This window comes from Ahaetulla prasina, chromosome 3 (assembly GCF_028640845.1).
Source record: "Ahaetulla prasina isolate Xishuangbanna chromosome 3, ASM2864084v1, whole genome shotgun sequence".
Taxonomy (NCBI): Eukaryota; Metazoa; Chordata; class Lepidosauria; order Squamata; family Colubridae; genus Ahaetulla; species Ahaetulla prasina.
In genome coordinates this window covers 211,493,111-211,512,250 of record NC_080541.1, presented here as the reverse complement: position 1 = coordinate 211,512,250, position 19,140 = coordinate 211,493,111, and the positions used below count along the sequence as shown (strand labels likewise).

Below are 19,140 nucleotides of genomic sequence, written 5' to 3'. Positions count from 1 at the left end.
TGTAAAAATCATACCATTCCTGTTACAGGTATCCACTTGCGAAACCTGCATTCTTACATTGAGATACCGGTCAAGTGCAATTATTGTGATAGTGCCTTCCACGAGCGTTACGCTCTGCAACAACACAAGAAGATACATAGAAATGAAAAGAAATTCAAGTGTGATCAATGCAGCTACACGTGCAAACAGGTATTTATGAGATGGCCCAGCTCTGATTGCTGCTTATCAGATTTATAGACTTCCCTTTTTTGGCGGACCTCAGCGTTCCCTCCAATTTTTCCTGACAACAACAATGCTGTGAGGTAGGCTGGGCAGGGAGAATGACTATCCTAAAGTCACCCAGGGAGTTTCTGTGGCTGAGGATGGACTAAAATTTGGATGGCTCTCTCAACCTCAGGGGAGAGGTTGGCCTAGGCCAGGGGTCTCCAATCTTGGCAACTTTAAGACTTGTGGACTTCAACTCATAGAATTTCTCAGCCAGCATGTTGTGCCTCGCCCGCCCCCCTCTCCGCAGCCGGGCCCCTCTCATCTCCTGTTATCTCAGCCAGGTGCAGACGAACGGCCTGGCATGCCTCCAGCCCCCAGTCCTGGCACCATGCCCAGACAGACGGAGCAAGACGAATGGCCTGGCATGCCTCCAGCTCCCAGTCCTGGCACCATGCCCGGACAAACCGAGCAAATAAACCTCTCCCCCACAGCATGTGAACATGAGGAACATGAAGCCAATCACGAGCTGAAATTGCCGGCAGCTGGAGGGTGGATGGATCCACGCTTCCAGAGAATGGAGAGGCAACGTCAGCAAAAGGAAGGGAGGGGCAGGCCTGAATAAGTGCTGAGTCATGGAGCCACACTCCATGGCCTATATAAAGGATCTGCTTTCTGGCATTCTTTGAGTCAGGCAAAGTCTAATTTGGATTGCTGAAGTCACATCTTGGACTCCTGCCTGCCCTGAGAACTCTGACAGAACTTTGGCAAAGCTGCAGAGGCTCTGTGGCCACGCTTGATACAGACTTCCTCAACCCGGCCATCAGAGGAGGAGTGGGACATGACACAGCAAGCCAGCTGGCTGAGGAATTCTGGGAGTTGAAGTCCACAAGTCTTAAAGTTGCCAAGGGAGACCCCTGGCATAGAAGACCTTCAAGATCTCTTTCGACTCTGTTATATATGGGAAATATATGTTATATTTCCTTGTCTTGTAACTGTTTCCTGTTACAAACTCCTATGGAATATCAGCCTTTATTGTTGCAAAAGGGAGGAATTATTGCTAAGCTGTGTGGTCTGTGACTTCCTCTTTAGGGCAAAAATGCTCTCTCCCAGGCACCTTGACAGATGTCACAATTAACACTTGAAAAGCCAGAGTGAAGATGAGCAAAATTGTATTGGGTGAGATTGGATCATTATCCATTAATTCCTGGTTTTCTAGAAAAGGCAGAACTATTTTCTGAGGTGGTTTTACCTCAGAAGGAATTTAATTTTTCTCCTGCTGAAAGTAGTCATATTCCAAAGCCAGGTTGCCCTCACATATCTTGGTTGCTTAAATATCAACTTCGGAACAGAGAGAGAAAAAAAGGCCACTCTAGCAGGTAAATGGAGTATGGGATAAAGAAATAATGTTACATATAACTTGATTCTTCTTTGCCCTCCCTCCCTTAAATTATCCCAATCATGGATTCTCATTTTCCTAAATATTTGCTTTTATTGAAATAAGATGAACATCTCGTCTGGAGATTATGTAGAAGTGTGTTAAACTTCAAAGATGATAAGAGGTGTTGAGGATAAACCATATGAAGAGGCTAAGGGTGCTTGGTATGTCTAGCCCAGGGGTCTGCAAGCTTGGCTCTTTTAAGACTTGTGGACTTCAAGTCCCAAGAGTTTCTGGGAGCTTTGCTGGCTGAGGAACTCTGGGAGTTGAAGTCCACAAGTCTTAAAAGAGCCAAGCTTGCAGACCCCTGAGCTAGCCTAATAAAGAGCAGGTTTAGGGAGTGACACAATATCCCTCCCTTGCACCCTTTAAGAATATCTGCAGTACAAGTGCTCCTTATTTATCAGTTGCCTTGTTCATGCGACCATTAAAGTTTACAAAGGTGCAAAGCTTTTCCCCTCAGCTTTGCAATCAAGCCTCACATTTACAGCCATTGTAGGGCCTCATGGTCACATGATCATCATTTGACTACCCTGTTTCTCCTAAAATAAGACCTACCCTGATGATAAGACCAATTGGGCTTTTGAGCACATGCGTTAAAATAAGCCCCCCGCCCCCAAAAAAATAAGCCCTCTCCAAAAATATTTAAATGCATGCGCAGCCAGTCCTCACCATTTCCTCTGGTTAGGGTTAGGGAGACAGCTGGAAATCAGGTAAGATGGCAAGAGGAGCCCCGTCTTGCTCCACATGCCCCAAAATAATAAGACATCCCCAAAAATAAGGCCAAGCACTTATTTCGGGAGTTCAAAAAAACATAAGACAGGGTCTTATTTTCGGGGAAACACAGTAGTTTGCAACTGGCTTCCAACAAGCAGAGTTATAGAGAAATGAAAGTGAATGTCATAAGTCAATTGTGATCATGTGATTTTCTACTTAGAGTTTGCAGAGCTTAGCAATAGACGTGCCAGTCCCAATTGTGGTCACTAAGAGAGGACTACTGGTGTGTATTTGTGTCTGTGTGTGTGCATGCACATATATACATACATATAAGCACACACACACACACGCACACACGCATTTTAATATATGCAGGTAGCTCCATTGCATCTCATTCTCAGAGGAGGGTCATTAAGCTGTTAAAAGATAACAGTAGGATGTCTTAAATCACTTTGAAATAACTGCCAGCTGTCCCAAAGGTGCTTTTCAAAAGGCAATTAGACTTTTTTCGTTTGTTTTTTTCCTTGAAGACATTTTTGCTTCTCACCAAGAAGCTTCCTCAGTTCTGAAATACAGTTCAGAACCGAAGAAGAATAGAATAGAATAGAATAGAATAGAATAGAATAGAATAGAATAGAATAGAATAGAATAGAATTTTATTGGCCAAGTGTGATTGGACACACAAGGAATTTGTCTTGGTGCATATGCTCTCAGTGTACATACAGAAGCTTCTTGGATGAGAAGTGAAACGTCTTCAAGGAAAAAATAAAAATAAAGTCCAGTTGCCTTTTGAAAAGCACCTGACTGAGAATCTCCATAGATAACTGGGCCGGTAGCTTTGAAAAAAAAAACAGTGGAGAGGCCTTGGAAATGGTTGTAAACGGTATGGATTGGTCATGTTGTTGTTTAGCATCTGAGGGATAATTCTGCATTTTTGCAGCTTGTTAGCAAAATCCAGGGGGTTGGACTAGTTGACCTCCGAGGTCCCTTCCACCGCTGTTACCTGTTACCTTACCTTGGCTTTGTTTTGATGAAGTCTTCTTTCTCCCAGGAACGCCACATGATTGGGCACAAGCGGACGCACACCGGCGAGAAGCCTTTTGTTTGTCTCTCCTGCAACAAGGGCTTCCGGCAGAAACAGCTCTTAACCATTCACTTCAAGAAACACCACGACTCCAGCTTTGAGCCAAAGGTCTATGCATGTCCCAAGTGTGGCAAGGGCTATTCCCGTTGGGTAAGGTGACTTGCTTGCCTTTTTGAAGAGGTCTGTATCCATAGGTACAACAGCTGGAGAACAATATTTGTACTCAGCGGATTCCGTGCAAATACAGATTTTCACTGTCCCAGATGTGGGCTGCCATCTAGATGTGTTCCATTCTGATTCCCATGCTGGTTATTTTATTTATTTATTTTATTTATTTGTCAAGCATGTATAAGATAACAGCTATAAATGTAAGCATGATTATGAATACAGGATAAGGATACGAATAAATGGGGACATTAGGACAGGGACGTTAGGCATGTTGGCGCGCTTATGCACGCCCCCTTACAGACGTCTTAGGAATGGGGTTAGGTCAGCAGTAGACAGTTTAAGGTTAAAGTTGTGGGGATTTGGGGAAGAAACCACAGAGTCAGGTAGTGCATTCCAGGCATTGACCACTCTGTTGCTGAAGTCACATTTTCTGCAATCAAGTTTGGAGCAGTTTACCTTAACATAACATAACATAACAACAGAGTTGGAAGGTACCTTGGAGGCCTTCTAGTCCAACCCCCTGCCCAGGCAGGAAACCTTAACTTTGTATGTATCTATTGTGTGCTCACGTATTGTTGTGGTTGAAGCTGAAGTAGTCATTGACAGGTAGGACATTGTAGCAGATAATTTTGTGTACTACGCTTAGGTCAGACCGAAGGCGGCGTAGTTCTAAATTGTTTAAGCCTAAAATTTCAAGCCTGGTGGCATAAAGTATTCTGTTGCGCGCAGATTCGCTTAGCAGCCATGTTGCTAATTTACCAACTGCGGTGAAAAGTCGTAAAATGGGGCAAAATTCATTTAACAAATGTTTTACTTAGCAACAAAATTTCGGTCTGGTTTGTGGTCGATGGAAGACTACCTATATTACGTAGGAATTTTGAGACATGAAATTAACTTTTAATGAGTATAATGTATTTAATTGCTTAATGTTGCTGACACACTGCGTGAATTAAACACAGCCAAAAGTGTGTTACTGTTGATTTTTGTTTGCACTCAATATTCAATGCAACATCTTGCTAGAGTATCCAGTAGTCCGCCAACATTAATGGATATTAGTTTTTATTTTTTATTTATTTATTTATTTGTCAAGCATGTATAAGATAACAGATATAAGTATAAACATGATTATGAATATAGGATAAGGATACGAATAAATTAGGACAGGGATGGTAGGCATGTTGGCGCTCTTATGCATGCCCCCTTACAGACGTTTTAGGAATAGGGTGTGTCGTGTCCCACTCCTCCTCTGACGGCCGGGTCGGGGAAGTCTGTATCAAACATGGCCACAAAGCCTCTGCAGCTTTGCCAAAGTTCTGTCAGAGTTCTCAGGGCAGGCAGGAGTCCAAGATGTGACTTCAGCAATCCAAATTAGACTTTGCCTGACTCAAAGAATGCCAGAAAGCAGATCCTTTATATAGACCATGGGGTGTGGCTCCATGACTCAGCACTTATCCAGGCCTGCCCCTCCCTTCCTTTTGCTGACGTCGCCTCTCCATTCTCCGGAAGCGTGGATCCCTCCACCCTCCAGCTGCCGGCAATCCAGCTCGTGACTGGCTTCATACTCCTCATGTTCACATGCTGTGGGGGAAGGGTTTATTTGCTCAGTTTGTCCGGGCATGGTGCCAGGACTGGGGGCTGAAGGCATGCCAGGCCATTCGTCTTGCTCGGTCTGTTCGGGCATGGTGCCAGGACTGGGGGCTGGAGGCATGCCAGGCCGTTCGTCTTCATTATCCGTCTCTGGCTGAGATAACAGGAGATGAGAGGGGCCCGGCTGCGGAGAGGGGGGCGAGCGAGGCACAACAGGGTGAGGTCAAACAGTAGACAGTTTAAGGTTAAAGTGGTGGGGGTTTGGGGAAGAAACCACAGAGTCAGGTAGTGCATTCCAGGCATTGATCACTGTGACTCTCTTACACGGCTGTCCATTCGCATGTGTAGCAACAGTACTTGCTATAGCTGAGCTGCATTCCAAGCAACAGAATCACTACTTTTAGATCTCCACAGTTATCCCAGTTGCACTTGATGTATTGGATGCGCTTCAACCACAGTCCCTTGTTTTCGTATGTTTCTTTCATTTCTGCAGCTCAACCAGCAGCTACCAAATGGCGTTCATTGCCAGTTTGTAAAAAGAGAAGATTTCTATAAAACGTTACGTGATTGACATTTGATTAGCAGCCAAAAATGTATTAGACACACCCAAAGGCATTCAGGAAGCAAATTCTTTGTTGTCCAATGTGACAAGAAGTATAATTGTACTTCTTCGAAGGTGCTAAATCAGCTGCTGTGCAATAGGTGGCAGGCCTTAATTTCCCGGACGTTTTTCAGCCACTGCATACATTTTACATTGACTCATACATAACTGCTGAGGATGCAGCTGGATCATTCCCAGGGAAACTATGGATAGCTGCAGTTGTCGGCTGATTTTCTGCAAATGAATAATGGTATGTGGGAATGACTTTGATAGACGGGGCTGGGAGGAGATGCCTCCTAGAGAATGGTCAGATAAGAGACAGCAGAGCCCACAGGTGGATTGTAGGCATGGCAAGAGGCTCAGAAGGAAACCTTCCTAGGTTTTCAGGCTGTAACATTAACAGTAAGAGGATTGTACTTTCAGACTTGCAAGAGTCTATTAATGTGAGGGGCCTCTGGTGGCTCAACAGACTAATGCAGTCTGTTATTAACAGCAGCTGCTTGCAATTACTGCAGGTTCAAGTCCCACCAGGCCCAAGGTTGACTCAGCCTTCCATCCTTTATAAGGTAGGTAAAATGAGGACCCAGATTGTTGGGGGCAATAAGTTGACTTTGTATATAATATACAAATGGATGAAGACTATTGCTTGACATAGTGTAAGCCGCCCTGCGTCTTCGGAGAAGGGCGGGATATAAATGCAAAAAATTAAAATTAAAAAAAATGTAGCTTTACAGTAAAGTAGAATTTGCTTATCTGGCTTTTTTTCCTGCCTGGTCTGTCTAATAAAGCTGACAAAGATGCCACGTGCCAAAGTCATGGAGATAAATGGGACATGGGAAGAGACCAGAAGTCTAGGAAGGGATTGCACAATTGTAGAGCGTTTAAAGGAAAGGAAAAGTGCTAAAAGTGTTTCCTGTAGTTTTTTTTTTTTTCCCTCCTTCTCTTGCAATTTGATGAAACAACTTTTAATGGAGGAAAAATTAGAGAATCCTTTTATGGGAGGAAAATGAGGGACTTGGATTTCTCTAGGACAAAATGATCAAGTGATGATGTCTTTAGGAATCTTCTCTTTTGATTGTAGAATATTTCTGCAGCCAAGACAATCACATTGGGTTTTTCTCGGTTATAATAATAATAATAATAACATTTTAATTTTTATACCGCCCTTCTCCCGAAGGACTCAGGGTGATGAACAGGCAAAATAAAAACAACAATCAAAAACATACAGTAGAATAAAATATTAATTAAAAAACTTATTTAAATTAGCCCAATCTAAAAATACTTTTAAAATCCCAAAACCTAATTTAAAAATTTAAAACCCTAAAAACAACTAAAATTCTATGCCAGTCCCGCACGGATAAATATATAGGTCTTAAGCTCGCGGCGACAGGTCCGAAGGTCCGGAAGTTGGCGAAGTCCAGGGGGAAGCTCGTTCCATAGGGTAGGGGCCCCCACAGAGAAGGCCCTTCCCCTGGGGGCTGCCAGCCGACATTGCTTGGCTGACGGCACCCTGAGAAGTCCCTCTCTGTGCGAGCGTATGGGTCGGTGGGAGGCAAACGGTGGCAGTAGGCGGTCCCGTAAGTAACCCGGTCCTAAGCCATGGAGCGCTTTAAAGGTGGTAACCAACACCTTGAAGTGCACCCAGAAGACCACAGGCAGCCAGTGCCCTGATGTCACTAAGTGGAACTCTAGAGTTTAATTTCTCCTTAGCCTGGAGAAATCCAGAGAAAACTTCCACTCCATTTCTTTGCTCACAAGAGCTGATCGGAAAATGTTGAGACGCCTTTTGTGTTTCACTAATGAAAGAAGGACAACAACTGTCACATTTGCAGCAAGATTCTGGGATGCTCTCCAGTGGTGGGATTCACCGGTTGTAACAACCGGTTCACTTTGCGCACCCTCCGGAGGCCAGAAATGGGTCCGTTTCTGGAGTTCAGGACATTCGGTAGGCCCACTCTCCCCTGGTTCCAGAGGCTTTCCTGGAGCAAAAATGGACTCCCACGGGCACCAGAGGCCCTCTGGATGCTGGAAATAGGCCCGTTTCTGGACTTCCGGTAGGCCTGTTTTTCGCCCTCCCAGAGCCTCCACACATGCCATCCACTTACCTAGCATCCAAAACAGGCCGCATGGAGATTCCTGGGAGGGGTGGGGTGGGTGGGGTCAGCCAGTCCTTGGAACAACCGGTTCGACAGTCCGAACCGGCTGAATCCCACCCCTGGTGTTCTCCCTGGCGCGGCTGCAATAATTATTTTGAGGTTGCATAGGTAGACCTTGACTTACAAATGTAATGGAGCCTGCCCATTATTATAGTTGCAAGCCATGACGGTTGTTAAGTAAGGTGCCTACAGGTCCCTTATGCCCATTTCCCACCGCAGACCCTCTATCCCCCATCACCAATTGATCAGTTACATGCTGTAGATCTTCTGGAAGCTCCAGAGATCATGTGGGGGAAGGGGAGTAGTCCGCTCTGCCCCTCAGCCGCCCATCAGCAGGCCATGTGATTCAACCCTAGAAGTAACTATCATATTGGGAGTTATTGCCCTATACATTGTAAGCCGCCCTGAGTCTTCGGAGAACAAGTGGGGGGACACTCTAGCATCCCTTTGGTCAGTCGTAAGAATGGACAGATTGCCAAGCACTCAAATTTTGTTCAAATGGCTGTAGGGGCACTACAGTGGCCAAAACATCGAAAATTGGGTCACAAGTACCTTTTTATGGGTGTGTCTTAACTTCCAATAAGAGCCGTGGTGGCGCAGTGGTTGGAATGCAGTACTGCAGGCTTACTTCTGTTGATTGCCGGCTGCCAGCAGTTCAGCAATTAAGTTCTCACCAGTTCAAGGTTGACTCAACCTTCCATCCTCCGAGATCAGTAAAATGAGGATCCAGATTGTTGGGGGCAATAGGCTGACTGTACACCGCTTAGAGAGGGCTGGAAAGCACAGTGAAGCGGTATATATGTCTAAATGCTATTGCAATAAGTGGAGTACTGCTTGTATATCTACTTTCCCTATCCTGCCGCCTGAGACTCTGATTCCATTTGGCTTTGCTGACATGGTTATGCTGGCTAAGGAAGGGCATTTAAAGATTTCTCCCTTTCCTAAAACACTGTGCATTCATGCTTTTAACTGGTTGGGTAAATTTTCTTTTGGTCCTTTCTTCCTGTATAGAATAACATGCTCAAGCATAATGAAAAATGCAGAGAGAGAAGAGCTGTTGAAAGCTCCCCATCCTGCAAAGCAAACAAGAGGAAGAAAAGAGAAAGGAGAAGTCATCCTGTGGCCAAACAAGAAGGTAATGAATGAGATGATCACAGAGAAACACAGCAAGAAGAAGAGTTCTTGTTTTTTGACAAGGAGGGTTTTTTCCCCCTGGCCAGGTTTAGAATTTGCATATTAAAAAAAAAATAAGGCAGTGATTAACTTACCTTTTTATAATAAGTAAAATTCCAGCACAGATAGAATCACATTTTGAAAATTGCAATAATAGATAAGCCATCAATGCAGCTGCACGTTAAAATCTGTTTCAATAAATGTGAAGAAGAAGAAAAGACACTCTAGTTTTTCACTAAAACCGTGATGGCAATCCTATGGCATGCATGCCTTTTCGTCTTGGTTTCTGGCGCGCATGCACATGCGACAATCAGCTGGCCTTTTTGCATGCGGCAGTGCCGGAAACTAGAAGATCTTCTAGCTGATCTTCCGTTTAACTGCATGAGTATACGCACCAGCCAGCTGATCATTGCGTGCACATGCGCACCAGAAACCCAGAAGAGTAGCTGGCTGAAATTGGAAGTTCATTTTTGGGCGTGCACATGTGCCCTGGGCAGCTCCTCTTCCCGGTTGCAGCCCAGACACTCAGTGCTGAAAAGGTTCACTAGCACTGCACTAAATACCGTATTTTTCGGAGTATAAGATGCACTTTTTTCCCCCTAAAAAAGGCTGAAAATTTGGGGGTGTCTTATACTCCGAATGTAACTTTTTCGAAACTTTTTTCAGCCCTAATGAGGTGCTAGCAAGTGAAGCGCTCTTCCGTGCTTCGCCTGCTTTTCTCATTGCTTCTCTCTCCAAAGATCAGCTGTGCTTTAGAAGCTGTTTTTTATCCCCAAATAGGGGATAAAAAGCATGCACACTTGCTCAAAACCAGTGAACTAATTTGCTGAAGCTGACCAGACTAAGGATGCTAGCCAGATGAATACCTGGTAGGCAGATATATTTTTTTCCTCCCCAAATACTAAGCTGGAACTGTCTTTACTCTCATTTGCCACAGTTGTTCTTCTTCTATTCTCAGGTCTTTGTACTTTGTGTTTTTCTCTAGTTTTTTTCTCTTTTCTTCTGCGTCTCTAGGTACTGCAATGTCTATTATCCAGACTTTGTCTTTGTCTTTCTTATCAACATTTGTTGTTGTTATGTTTGATGGACATGTTTCTAAACTTTTTTCCTGGCCAAATAGCCAGGTTAGTTTTGCTTGCGCATACAATAAGCTGCTTCCCATTAGAAGCACCCTTTTTAATCTTCTTCCTTTCAGACATTACAGAGACGGGTGAACTTGCCTTCTCTGCTTCCCCATAATATTCAGAATTATTCATTGCCACCCTCCCCAATGACAGTTTTATTGGTATAATTAGGGCCAAGGTTGGTAAGGAAAATATAATCATTAATCAGTTTGAAGCATGCAGAGTATTTTCAGTTTCAGAAGTCATGTGTAAAAGTATTCTGTCTGCCTACATAATGAGGCCAGAGACCCTTATCATCATGTTGCAATTTTTTTTTCCATACGTTCTGGGCTCCCTGCCACATCCTTTCATCTATAGCTGTCCCAAAAAACTTACAGGGAATCTTTGACTTACTACAACAGGTACATAATCGAGCTTGGAAATCATAACATACATTGTGACAGTTGTAAAGTGGGACATCATGTGACTGACCCCCTTTTTTTTTGCAGCGGTTGTAGAGTAAACACCATTGTCATTGAGCGAACCCATTCTTGGTTAGGGGGCAGATTTTGCTGGAAACCGGAAGTAAATGCCAGGTTCCAGTAAAAGCATCATAAATCGCAGTGACATGGCTACTTCAAACAGCCATAAATGTGAGCCTGTTGCTGAACCCTCCCAGTATAGTCATGTGACTATGGGTAGGGGGCACAGCTGCCAGGATCTAGTTGTAAGTAGTTTTGGGGATTAATTTTAACTTCAAGAAATTTGTAAGCAACTGGTCACAATTCAAGGACTACTTGTAGTTGGAGAATGGGGGGTGGAGGTGTCCTGAATAATATAGGACATAGAAAGGGGTTTGTTTTGAGCAGCGTGATGGCCTAATGATGGAGACACTCGCCTCCCGCTTGGAAGATTGAGAGTTCAATCCTAAGCAGCGATAGATGTTTCTCTCTCAGGGTACAAAGAGAAAATATCTGCTGTGAACTCCACATGGCATCAGGAAGGGCATGCAGCCAATGAATGCTCAGCTCCATCCAGTCGCCCCGACTCTATCCCGAATTAAGGGATTATAGGGTTGTAAAATAAGAGTTTATAGAAAGGGGTTTATCTATGGAGATTCTCAGTTATCCAGGTCATGGTTGTCCCAGAGGTGCTTTTTGAAGAGGCAACTGGACTTTCTGGGGGTTTTTTTTAAGACGTTTCGCTTCTCATGCAAGAAGCATCTTCAACTGGATAGTGGGGAATGGAAGGATTTATACTCCTTGCAGATAGCTGGTCATTTGCATTGTTTTAGCAACTCGTTGAGGCTACCTGGAGATTTATCTGTGTCGTCAGGGTCACTTGAGTAGTTCAAATGCGTGTGGAGCATTCTTAGCAAATGTCTGTATTCACCTTGATTATTTTTTCTCTTCAAGAAACTGTTTCTGTGAACACTCCGTTCTGCACCCCGTACTGTGTTTCTCACGAAGCACAGGAGAAGAAAGAAACTGCCCTGAATGACAGTAAAGCAGGAATTACTTGTGAGACGATCTTCAATTTGATGGACAAGTAGTGCTGTTGCTCCTTCTTCTTTCTGCTTGCAAAGCAGTGACTTTAATTCTAGAAGAGCATAAAAACCCAGGTGGAGATCTGTGATGTTTTCTCGTATAATTATTCAAGGGCTAAATTTTGCTCACCGCTTTGTCTTTTGGTCTTGTTTTGACGGTGCTGTATACAGAGGGGAGCCTTTACATGGTAAAATATGTGGGATCCTCTCCAGTCTGTTTGACCCTTTCCATTGTTTCCGGCTTTAGAGTTTTAGTTAACCAGAGTTGGAGTTAAACTCTGATACCAGTTTATGTTCCCCCATTGCTTTTTATGGTGAATTCATCTCCAGGTCAGGTTTAGATGTTAGTGTAGAGTCAGGCAGAGCTGGGATTCACTTACCTTCCCAACCAGTTTGCAAATGTTAGTCCATGGGCCTCCTCTGCGCATGCGCATGGCCTTCCGCACATGCGCAGTGCTCGTGCATTACGTGCGGGTGGGTGGAGCCTCCCACAGTCGCCACTACCGGTTCGCCCGAATTGGACAGAACCGGCTGAATCCCACCTCTGGAATCAGGGGTCTTTACATTTTTGCTCCCAGTGGCAACCCCAAGCTCCTGCCAATTTGTATTGTGAAACAGATCCCATTGAACTGAATGGAAAGCTTGATTTTAATCAATGCGTGACCATGATCAAATCAAACCAAACTTAGATGCACATACATGGGACATCATAAGAACTGAATCTGAGCCTACCTTGTCCTCGTTTTGGTGGAACTGTTGATCTAATCAAGTACTCCCAACAGTTAGTTAAATATTAAAGCCAAAATTCTTGTACCAAAATGCTCTTCCTTAGTTCTTTTTAAATGTGTTTTAGGTATCGCATAGAGATCAGAACAAATGACGTTAGTTTATGCTAGTGATTTCTTTAGGATAGTGATGCAGTAGTCTTTTATTTAAATATTTATTTTATTTAAATATTTACTTCTTTGACATGAAAAGTACTGTTAAAACTGATGCTATGCCTGTGTTTTATTAGAACATTAGAGCTGTTTCGAGGCTAACTGGGGAAAATTGCTGGGCCATTGTTGCAATGCAAAGAAATGCAAAGTATAATCGGTTCATGTTTAATAAAAGTTTCTGTGTGCAGTTCGGATGAATTCAGCTGTTTTTCTAAAATTATTGGATGTCTGGCTGTCCTGGGTAAAACCAGAACTAAGTGTTCTACATTCAGAGGTTTGGGATTAGGGTTTTCACCCTTACAACCACGATAGCATCCCCAGAGTCGTGTGATCAAAATTCAGACTCTTGGCAACTGGTTCATACTTACGACATTGCAGTGACCCCAGAGGTGGGCGTCACATAATGTAACAGCCAGTTTGCTCAGAACTGAAACTGTGAGTGTGTCCGGTATCAAACACACAACGATTATTTAGGACGGGATAGCACTGGGGTGGGGGGGGCAGTACTGGTCGGAACTACCGGTTCACCCGAACCGACAGCAGCCCACCTCTGAGTGTCCCAGGTTAATGTGATCCCCTTTTGTGACCTCCTGACAAGCAAAGTCAATGGGGAAGCTGGATTCCCTTAACAGCCATGTTATTAACAGCTGCAGGGATTCACTTAACAACTGCGGCAAGAATGGTGGTAAAATGGGGCAAAACTCACTTAACGATTTCTGCTTAGCAACAGAAATTTTGAACTCAATTGCGGTCGTAAATTGAGGACAACCTGTATTACAAACCTAGACATCCTGCATCAGATTGATAAAATGTTTGTTGGTTTGTTTGTTTGTCAATAAGTACAAGGAAACAAGTAACAGTATAAACTTAGACGTGGACAGATTAAAAAAATTGGCACAAAAATAAGGATATAAATTGGCAAAACATAGCCATAAACACATAGAATTATTACATATAATTGGGAACAGTAGGACAGGGACGGTAGGCACACTGGTGCGCTTATGCACGTCCCCTTAGGGACATCTTAAGAAACCTGAAAGGTCCACGGTAGACAGCTTAAGATAAAAGGTATGGGGATTAGAGAGACTAACAACAAATATGTGACATCATGATACAAGCTTGCCTTTGTACTTGTATCATAACATCACACATATGTCGTAAGGATTGGGGTCCAACCAGGCCTGTACCAGGTAGGGTTTCCTGCCTAAGCGGGACTGGACTAGAAGACCTCCAAGGTCCCTTCCAACTCTGTTATTCTCTTCTATTCTACCAAGAGTGAACATCAATCCTTTCCTGCCATTGCTCCCAAAGAGCTGACTCCATGTTCAACTATTGTGAGAAAGAGATAAAAAACTCTCGGTTCAAATTTTTCAGTATCTATTTTCACTTCAGCCTCAAAAGCCCTGGAAACTGTAGTCTTTCCCTCTTAGTTCCTTCATTGTTCCAGTCTCTTCTTTGTATCTTTTCCAGTTCAAGGTGATGTTGCTACCTGGTGTCCTGGGAATCTAATTCTATCTAAAGCCTTTTAAAAACGGGAAGGGGTCCTGGGAGAAAAAGGTTTAAGAAACCTTGGTTTAGGGGAATAGCAATTATGGGGCAACTGAGGAACATAGAAAAAACTGAGAAATCACAACAAACTATAATTTGGAGGAATCATGAAAGAAACTGGATGGCCTTTGGGCTAGGAAGCTAAGCAGGCTTACTTACTCCTTTGGGGGGAAACAGAATAACAGAGTTGGAAGGGACCTTGGAGGTCTTCTAGTCCAACCCCCTGTTCAAGCAGGAGACCCTATACCCCTGGTGGCTAATCTATGGCACGCATGTCAGAGGTGGCACTCGCAGGCCTCTCTGTGGGCATGGCGCTATTACCCCAGCCCAGCTCCATCGCGTTACTCTGTTCCGTTTCTCACCGTCGTTTGCAGGACTGTGAAACAGCCTTCATGGTGGTGCATTTGCTGTTGCTGCCTCCATGGCCTGCCCCTTGCGCAGCACAGTGAAATGGAGCGCTCTTCACAATGGGGGAGACGGGATCCCCACTCCTCTTGGAGCCCATTACGACACGGAGCCACAATGTGTGACCCTACTTGTTCTCGCCTCCCAGATGTCTGTTTGCTTTTCCTGCAGAGCTGTCTGTGTTGGGATGCCCCGCCTCCCCGCCGGCCAGCTGGTCTTCGGCTTTTCGCCAACCAGCTGAGCGTGGGTCTGCTGCTCCTGGGCTCCTCGACCTCCAGAGTTCAGATTCCCACCACCCAGCACCAGTTCAGGGATTCCTTCCCCCTCAGGGGGACAGAGGGGGAAAGAGAGGGGGGGGAGAGAGAAAGGGGAAAGAGGGAGAAAGGGAGGGAGGGAAAGAACGGGGAGAAAGAGGGAAAGAAAGGGGAGAGATAGGGGAAAGGGAGGGAGAGAAAGAAAGGGGAGAGATAGAAAGGGGAAAGAGGGAGGTGAAAAGGAGAGAGGGGAAAGAGAGAAAGGGAAGGAGGGAAAGAAGGGAGAGGGAGAAAGGGAGGGAAGGAAGGAAAGGGAGAGGGAGGGAAAGAAAGGGAGGGAGGGAAAGAAGGGAGAGGGGAAAGAGAAAGGGAGGGAGGGAAAGAGAAAGGGGAAGAGGGAGAAGGAGAAGGAGAAGGAGGGAGGGAAAGGGGAGAGAGGGAGGGAGGGAAAGAGGGAAAGGGAGGGAGAGGTAAAGAGAAAGGGGAGAGGGAGAAAGGGAAGGAGGGAAGGAAAGGAGAGGAAGGGAAAGTGGAAGAGGGAGGAAAAGAGAAATGATATTACAATTTTTTTTCTTTTTTATTGTTGCTAAACGTAATATTTCAAAAGCAGGGAAAAAATAAAGGGGCATAAAAGTGCATTATCACGTTTTTCTTAGAACAATTAGCTGAACTCTGTGTTGTTTATCATAATTTTAAGCTAGTAAAACCTCATCATTTAAATTGCTGTGTTTGCACTTTGCGATAAAGAAGTGGGTTTTGGGTTGCAATTTGGGCACTCGGTCTCTAAAAGGTTCACCATCACTGCCCTATACCATTCCGGACAAATGGCTGTCCAGTCTCTTCTTGAAAACCTTCCGGTGTTGGAGCACCTACAACTTCTGAAGGCAAGCCATTCCATGGGTTATTGTTCTCACTATCGGGAAATTTCTCTTTGGTTGGGCTAGCCTTTCTCAGGAACAGTTTAAATCATAAACTATTCCCATTCAACTATGTTATATTTATTATACATAGACGCCGTATATTAAATCAGCTGGAATAAAATAATCTTCCTTCCAAAAAGAGAATCAGTTATGGAAGCAAGAACTTCCATAAAAGTGACTATTATTCCATCTGGATGTGATGTCCGTTACGAATAATTACCTCAAGGTGGCGATAGAATTTCATGTGTATTTGATAATCAGCTTTTAAGAATTTTGCTCTTTTCAGGAAGGAGTAATGTCTGCAGGACCAAAGGATCTTGTGGCCATCCAAAAGTGAACAGACGGAATGACCAACTCAGCTTTTGTTAGCTGGATTGATAGAAATCTCATCGAATGGTCAAGTGGGGTGGAGAGCCCAGACACTAAGGCAGAGGTCTTCAAACGGGGCAGCTTTAAGACTTGTGGACTTCAACTCCCAGAATTCTCCAGCCAGCTATGTCCACAAGTCTTAAAGCTGCCAAGTTTGGGGACCGCTGCACTAAGGCCAAAGAAAATGAGAGGTGTAAAGAAGGTTCAGGTACTGATATTCATCTTGTTAAACTGGCCGCTTACAAAAAACCCATATCTTGCATGGATGAGCTGAGTAACAAATACATTCATATTTTTTATTAAAAAAAATCTTTAAAAAATCAATCTTCAAGGGGCAGTTTTGCTCCTTCATGAATTATAATTCATATTCTGGTGCGTTTTGAGTGTCATTATTTCATTCAAGGATAGCCATGCTGAGGTTAGTCACAGAAACTAATTTCACATTAGTTTGTTTTAACCGTGGCTGATTATATAAACCATAAAGATTTTTTTTTTAATTTACATTTATATCCCGCCCTTCTCCAAAGACTCAGGGCGGCTTACAGTGTGTAAGGCAATAGTCTCATTCTATTTATATATTTACAAAGTCAACTTATTGCCCCCCCCAACAATCTGGGTCCTCATTTTACCTACCTTATAAAGGATGGAAGGCTGAGTCAACCTTGGACCTGGTGGGACTAAAACCTGCAGTAATTGCAGGCAGCTGTGTTTTAATAACAGGCTTCTTACAGCCTGAGCCACACCGCGGCCCTTCATTCCACGTTTATTTATTTATTTTGTCACAACAATATATATAAGTATCATACAAAAAAGATTATATAGTGTATAAACATATATATGAGTAAATATTAGGAGGAATAAGCATATAAGAAGGAGAAAAAGAAAAACAATAAGACAGGAACGGTAGGCACGTTTGTGCTCTTATGCACGCCCCTTATGGTCCTCTTAGAAATGGGGTGAGGTCAATATTAGAAAGTTTTTGGTTAAAGCTTTTGGGATTGTGGGAAGAGACAACAGAGTCAGGTAAAGTATTCCAAGCACTGATGATTCTGTTACAGAAGTCATATTTTCTGCAATCTAGATTAAAGCGGTTAACATTAAGTTTAAATCTATTGGTTGCTCTTGTATTATTGCAATTAAAGCTGAAGTAGTCTTTAACAGGAAGGACATTACAATATATGATTCTATGAGTTAAACTTAGGTTTGTCGAAGGCAACGGAGTTCCAAGTTTTCTAAGCCTAGGATTTCAAGTCTGGTGGGATAAGGAAAAGTCATAATCAAAGTATCAAACCACAATGTATGGTTAGCAGAGATGGAAATCTGGTTCTTTAACCTCTTCGACCAAACTGGCTCTCCACTGCAAAAGAACAGAGTTGGAAGGACTTTGGAGGTCTTCTATCAGGCCCCCTGATCAAGCAGGAAACCCTATACCCGTGATGGCGAACCTATGGCTCACGTGCCACAGGTGGCACACACAGCCATATCAGTGGGCACATGAGCTCAGCTCTGGTGCACATGTGCGCGCTGGCCAGCTGATTTTCGGGCCTTCTAGGTCCACCAGAAGTTGGCAAACTGGCCATTTTTGGCCTCGGGGAGGACCTTTGGGGGTAGGGACGGCCGTTTTCGCCCTCCCCAGACTCCTAGAAAGGCTCTGAAGCCAGGTTAGAAAACAAAAACAGGCCTACCAGGCCATCGCGTGCCAGGAGCGGGGGGAGCAGGGAGGTTGCGCGTGCATGCGCAGGGGCGGGGCTCATAGAATTATGGATGTGGGCACACGCGTGACCCCTGCTCCCGGCACACGATGGCAAAAAGGTTAGCCATCACTGCCCTATACCATTTCAGACAAATGTCCAGCCTCTTCTTTTAAAACCTCCAGCGTTGGAGCACCCACCAACTTCTGGTGATAGTCAAGTAACACAATTCTAAATGTCACAGGTCAATGGGACTTTGGGTTTTGGAAAACTAGCTAATAACTCCAATTTTTGGGGGGGAGTAGTACCCTAAAATTAAGTACCCTTAAATTAAAGATAATGTAATCAAGAATGTAATTCAATAACTTTTATGAGGGATTTGCTATTAAAATAGCAATTACAGTATAAAGAAGAAAATACGTAGAAAAAATAAGATATACAAAAATTTTCACCATGTCAGTTAATACTTAGTTGGGTAACCTTTAGCATGAATTACAGCCTTACGTCTTCCCATGGAATGAACCAAGTCTTTTAGTTCTGCAGCTGTTATAATGGCTCTGCACTACATCCTACAACATCTTGAATCTCCAAAGACCTATGCAAGGGTCCTCTTTGTAGACTTCAGTTCAGCATTCAATACCATCATTCCAGACACTCTTCCAATTAAGCTAAACCAGCTACAGGTACCTGAACACACTTGTCAGTGGATCATAAGCTTCCTAACAAACAGGAAGCAGCAGGTGAAGCTAAGCAGAATCACATCAGATATCTGTACAATTAGCATAGCCCCCCACCACCACAGGGCTAAGCTCTCCCCACTTCTCTCTGTATACCAATGACTGCATCTCTTAACGATCCATCTGTTAAACTACTGAAATTTGCAGATAAAACAACAGTGATAGGTCTCATTCGAGACGATGAATCCATGTACAGACGGGAGGTTGAACAACTAGTCTCGTGGTGCAACCAGAACAATCGAACTGAACACACTCAAAACCGTAGAAATGGTGGTGGACTTTAGGAGAAACCGTTCCATACTTCCACCACTTACAATACTAGACAACACAGTATCAACAGTAGAGACCTTCAAATTTCTAGGTTCTACCATATCACAAGATCTAAAATGGACAGCTAACATCAAAAATGGACAGCTAACATCTCTGGAGGGCCAGGGATAGGGGTTGTTCCTCTGCCCTGGTCCGATTAGACCTCTCAGCGGCTTTTGATACCATCGACCA

General features: G+C 43.9%; 1 protein-coding gene across 1 annotated transcript in view; it reads left to right on the top strand.

The window, feature by feature from the left end:
- CTCFL (CCCTC-binding factor like) overlaps window positions 1–9,152 on the top strand; it is a 37,722-nt gene extending 28,570 nt beyond the window's left edge. The window contains exons 7-9 of the mRNA XM_058176700.1: window positions 29–189; window positions 3,411–3,593; window positions 8,967–9,152. Of these exons, the coding sequence (XP_058032683.1) occupies window positions 29–189; window positions 3,411–3,593; window positions 8,967–9,101 (479 nt within the window). The 3' untranslated portion in view covers window positions 9,102–9,152. The remainder of the gene's footprint in view (window positions 1–28; window positions 190–3,410; window positions 3,594–8,966) is intronic.
- Window positions 9,153–19,140: the final 9,988 nt, after the last annotated feature.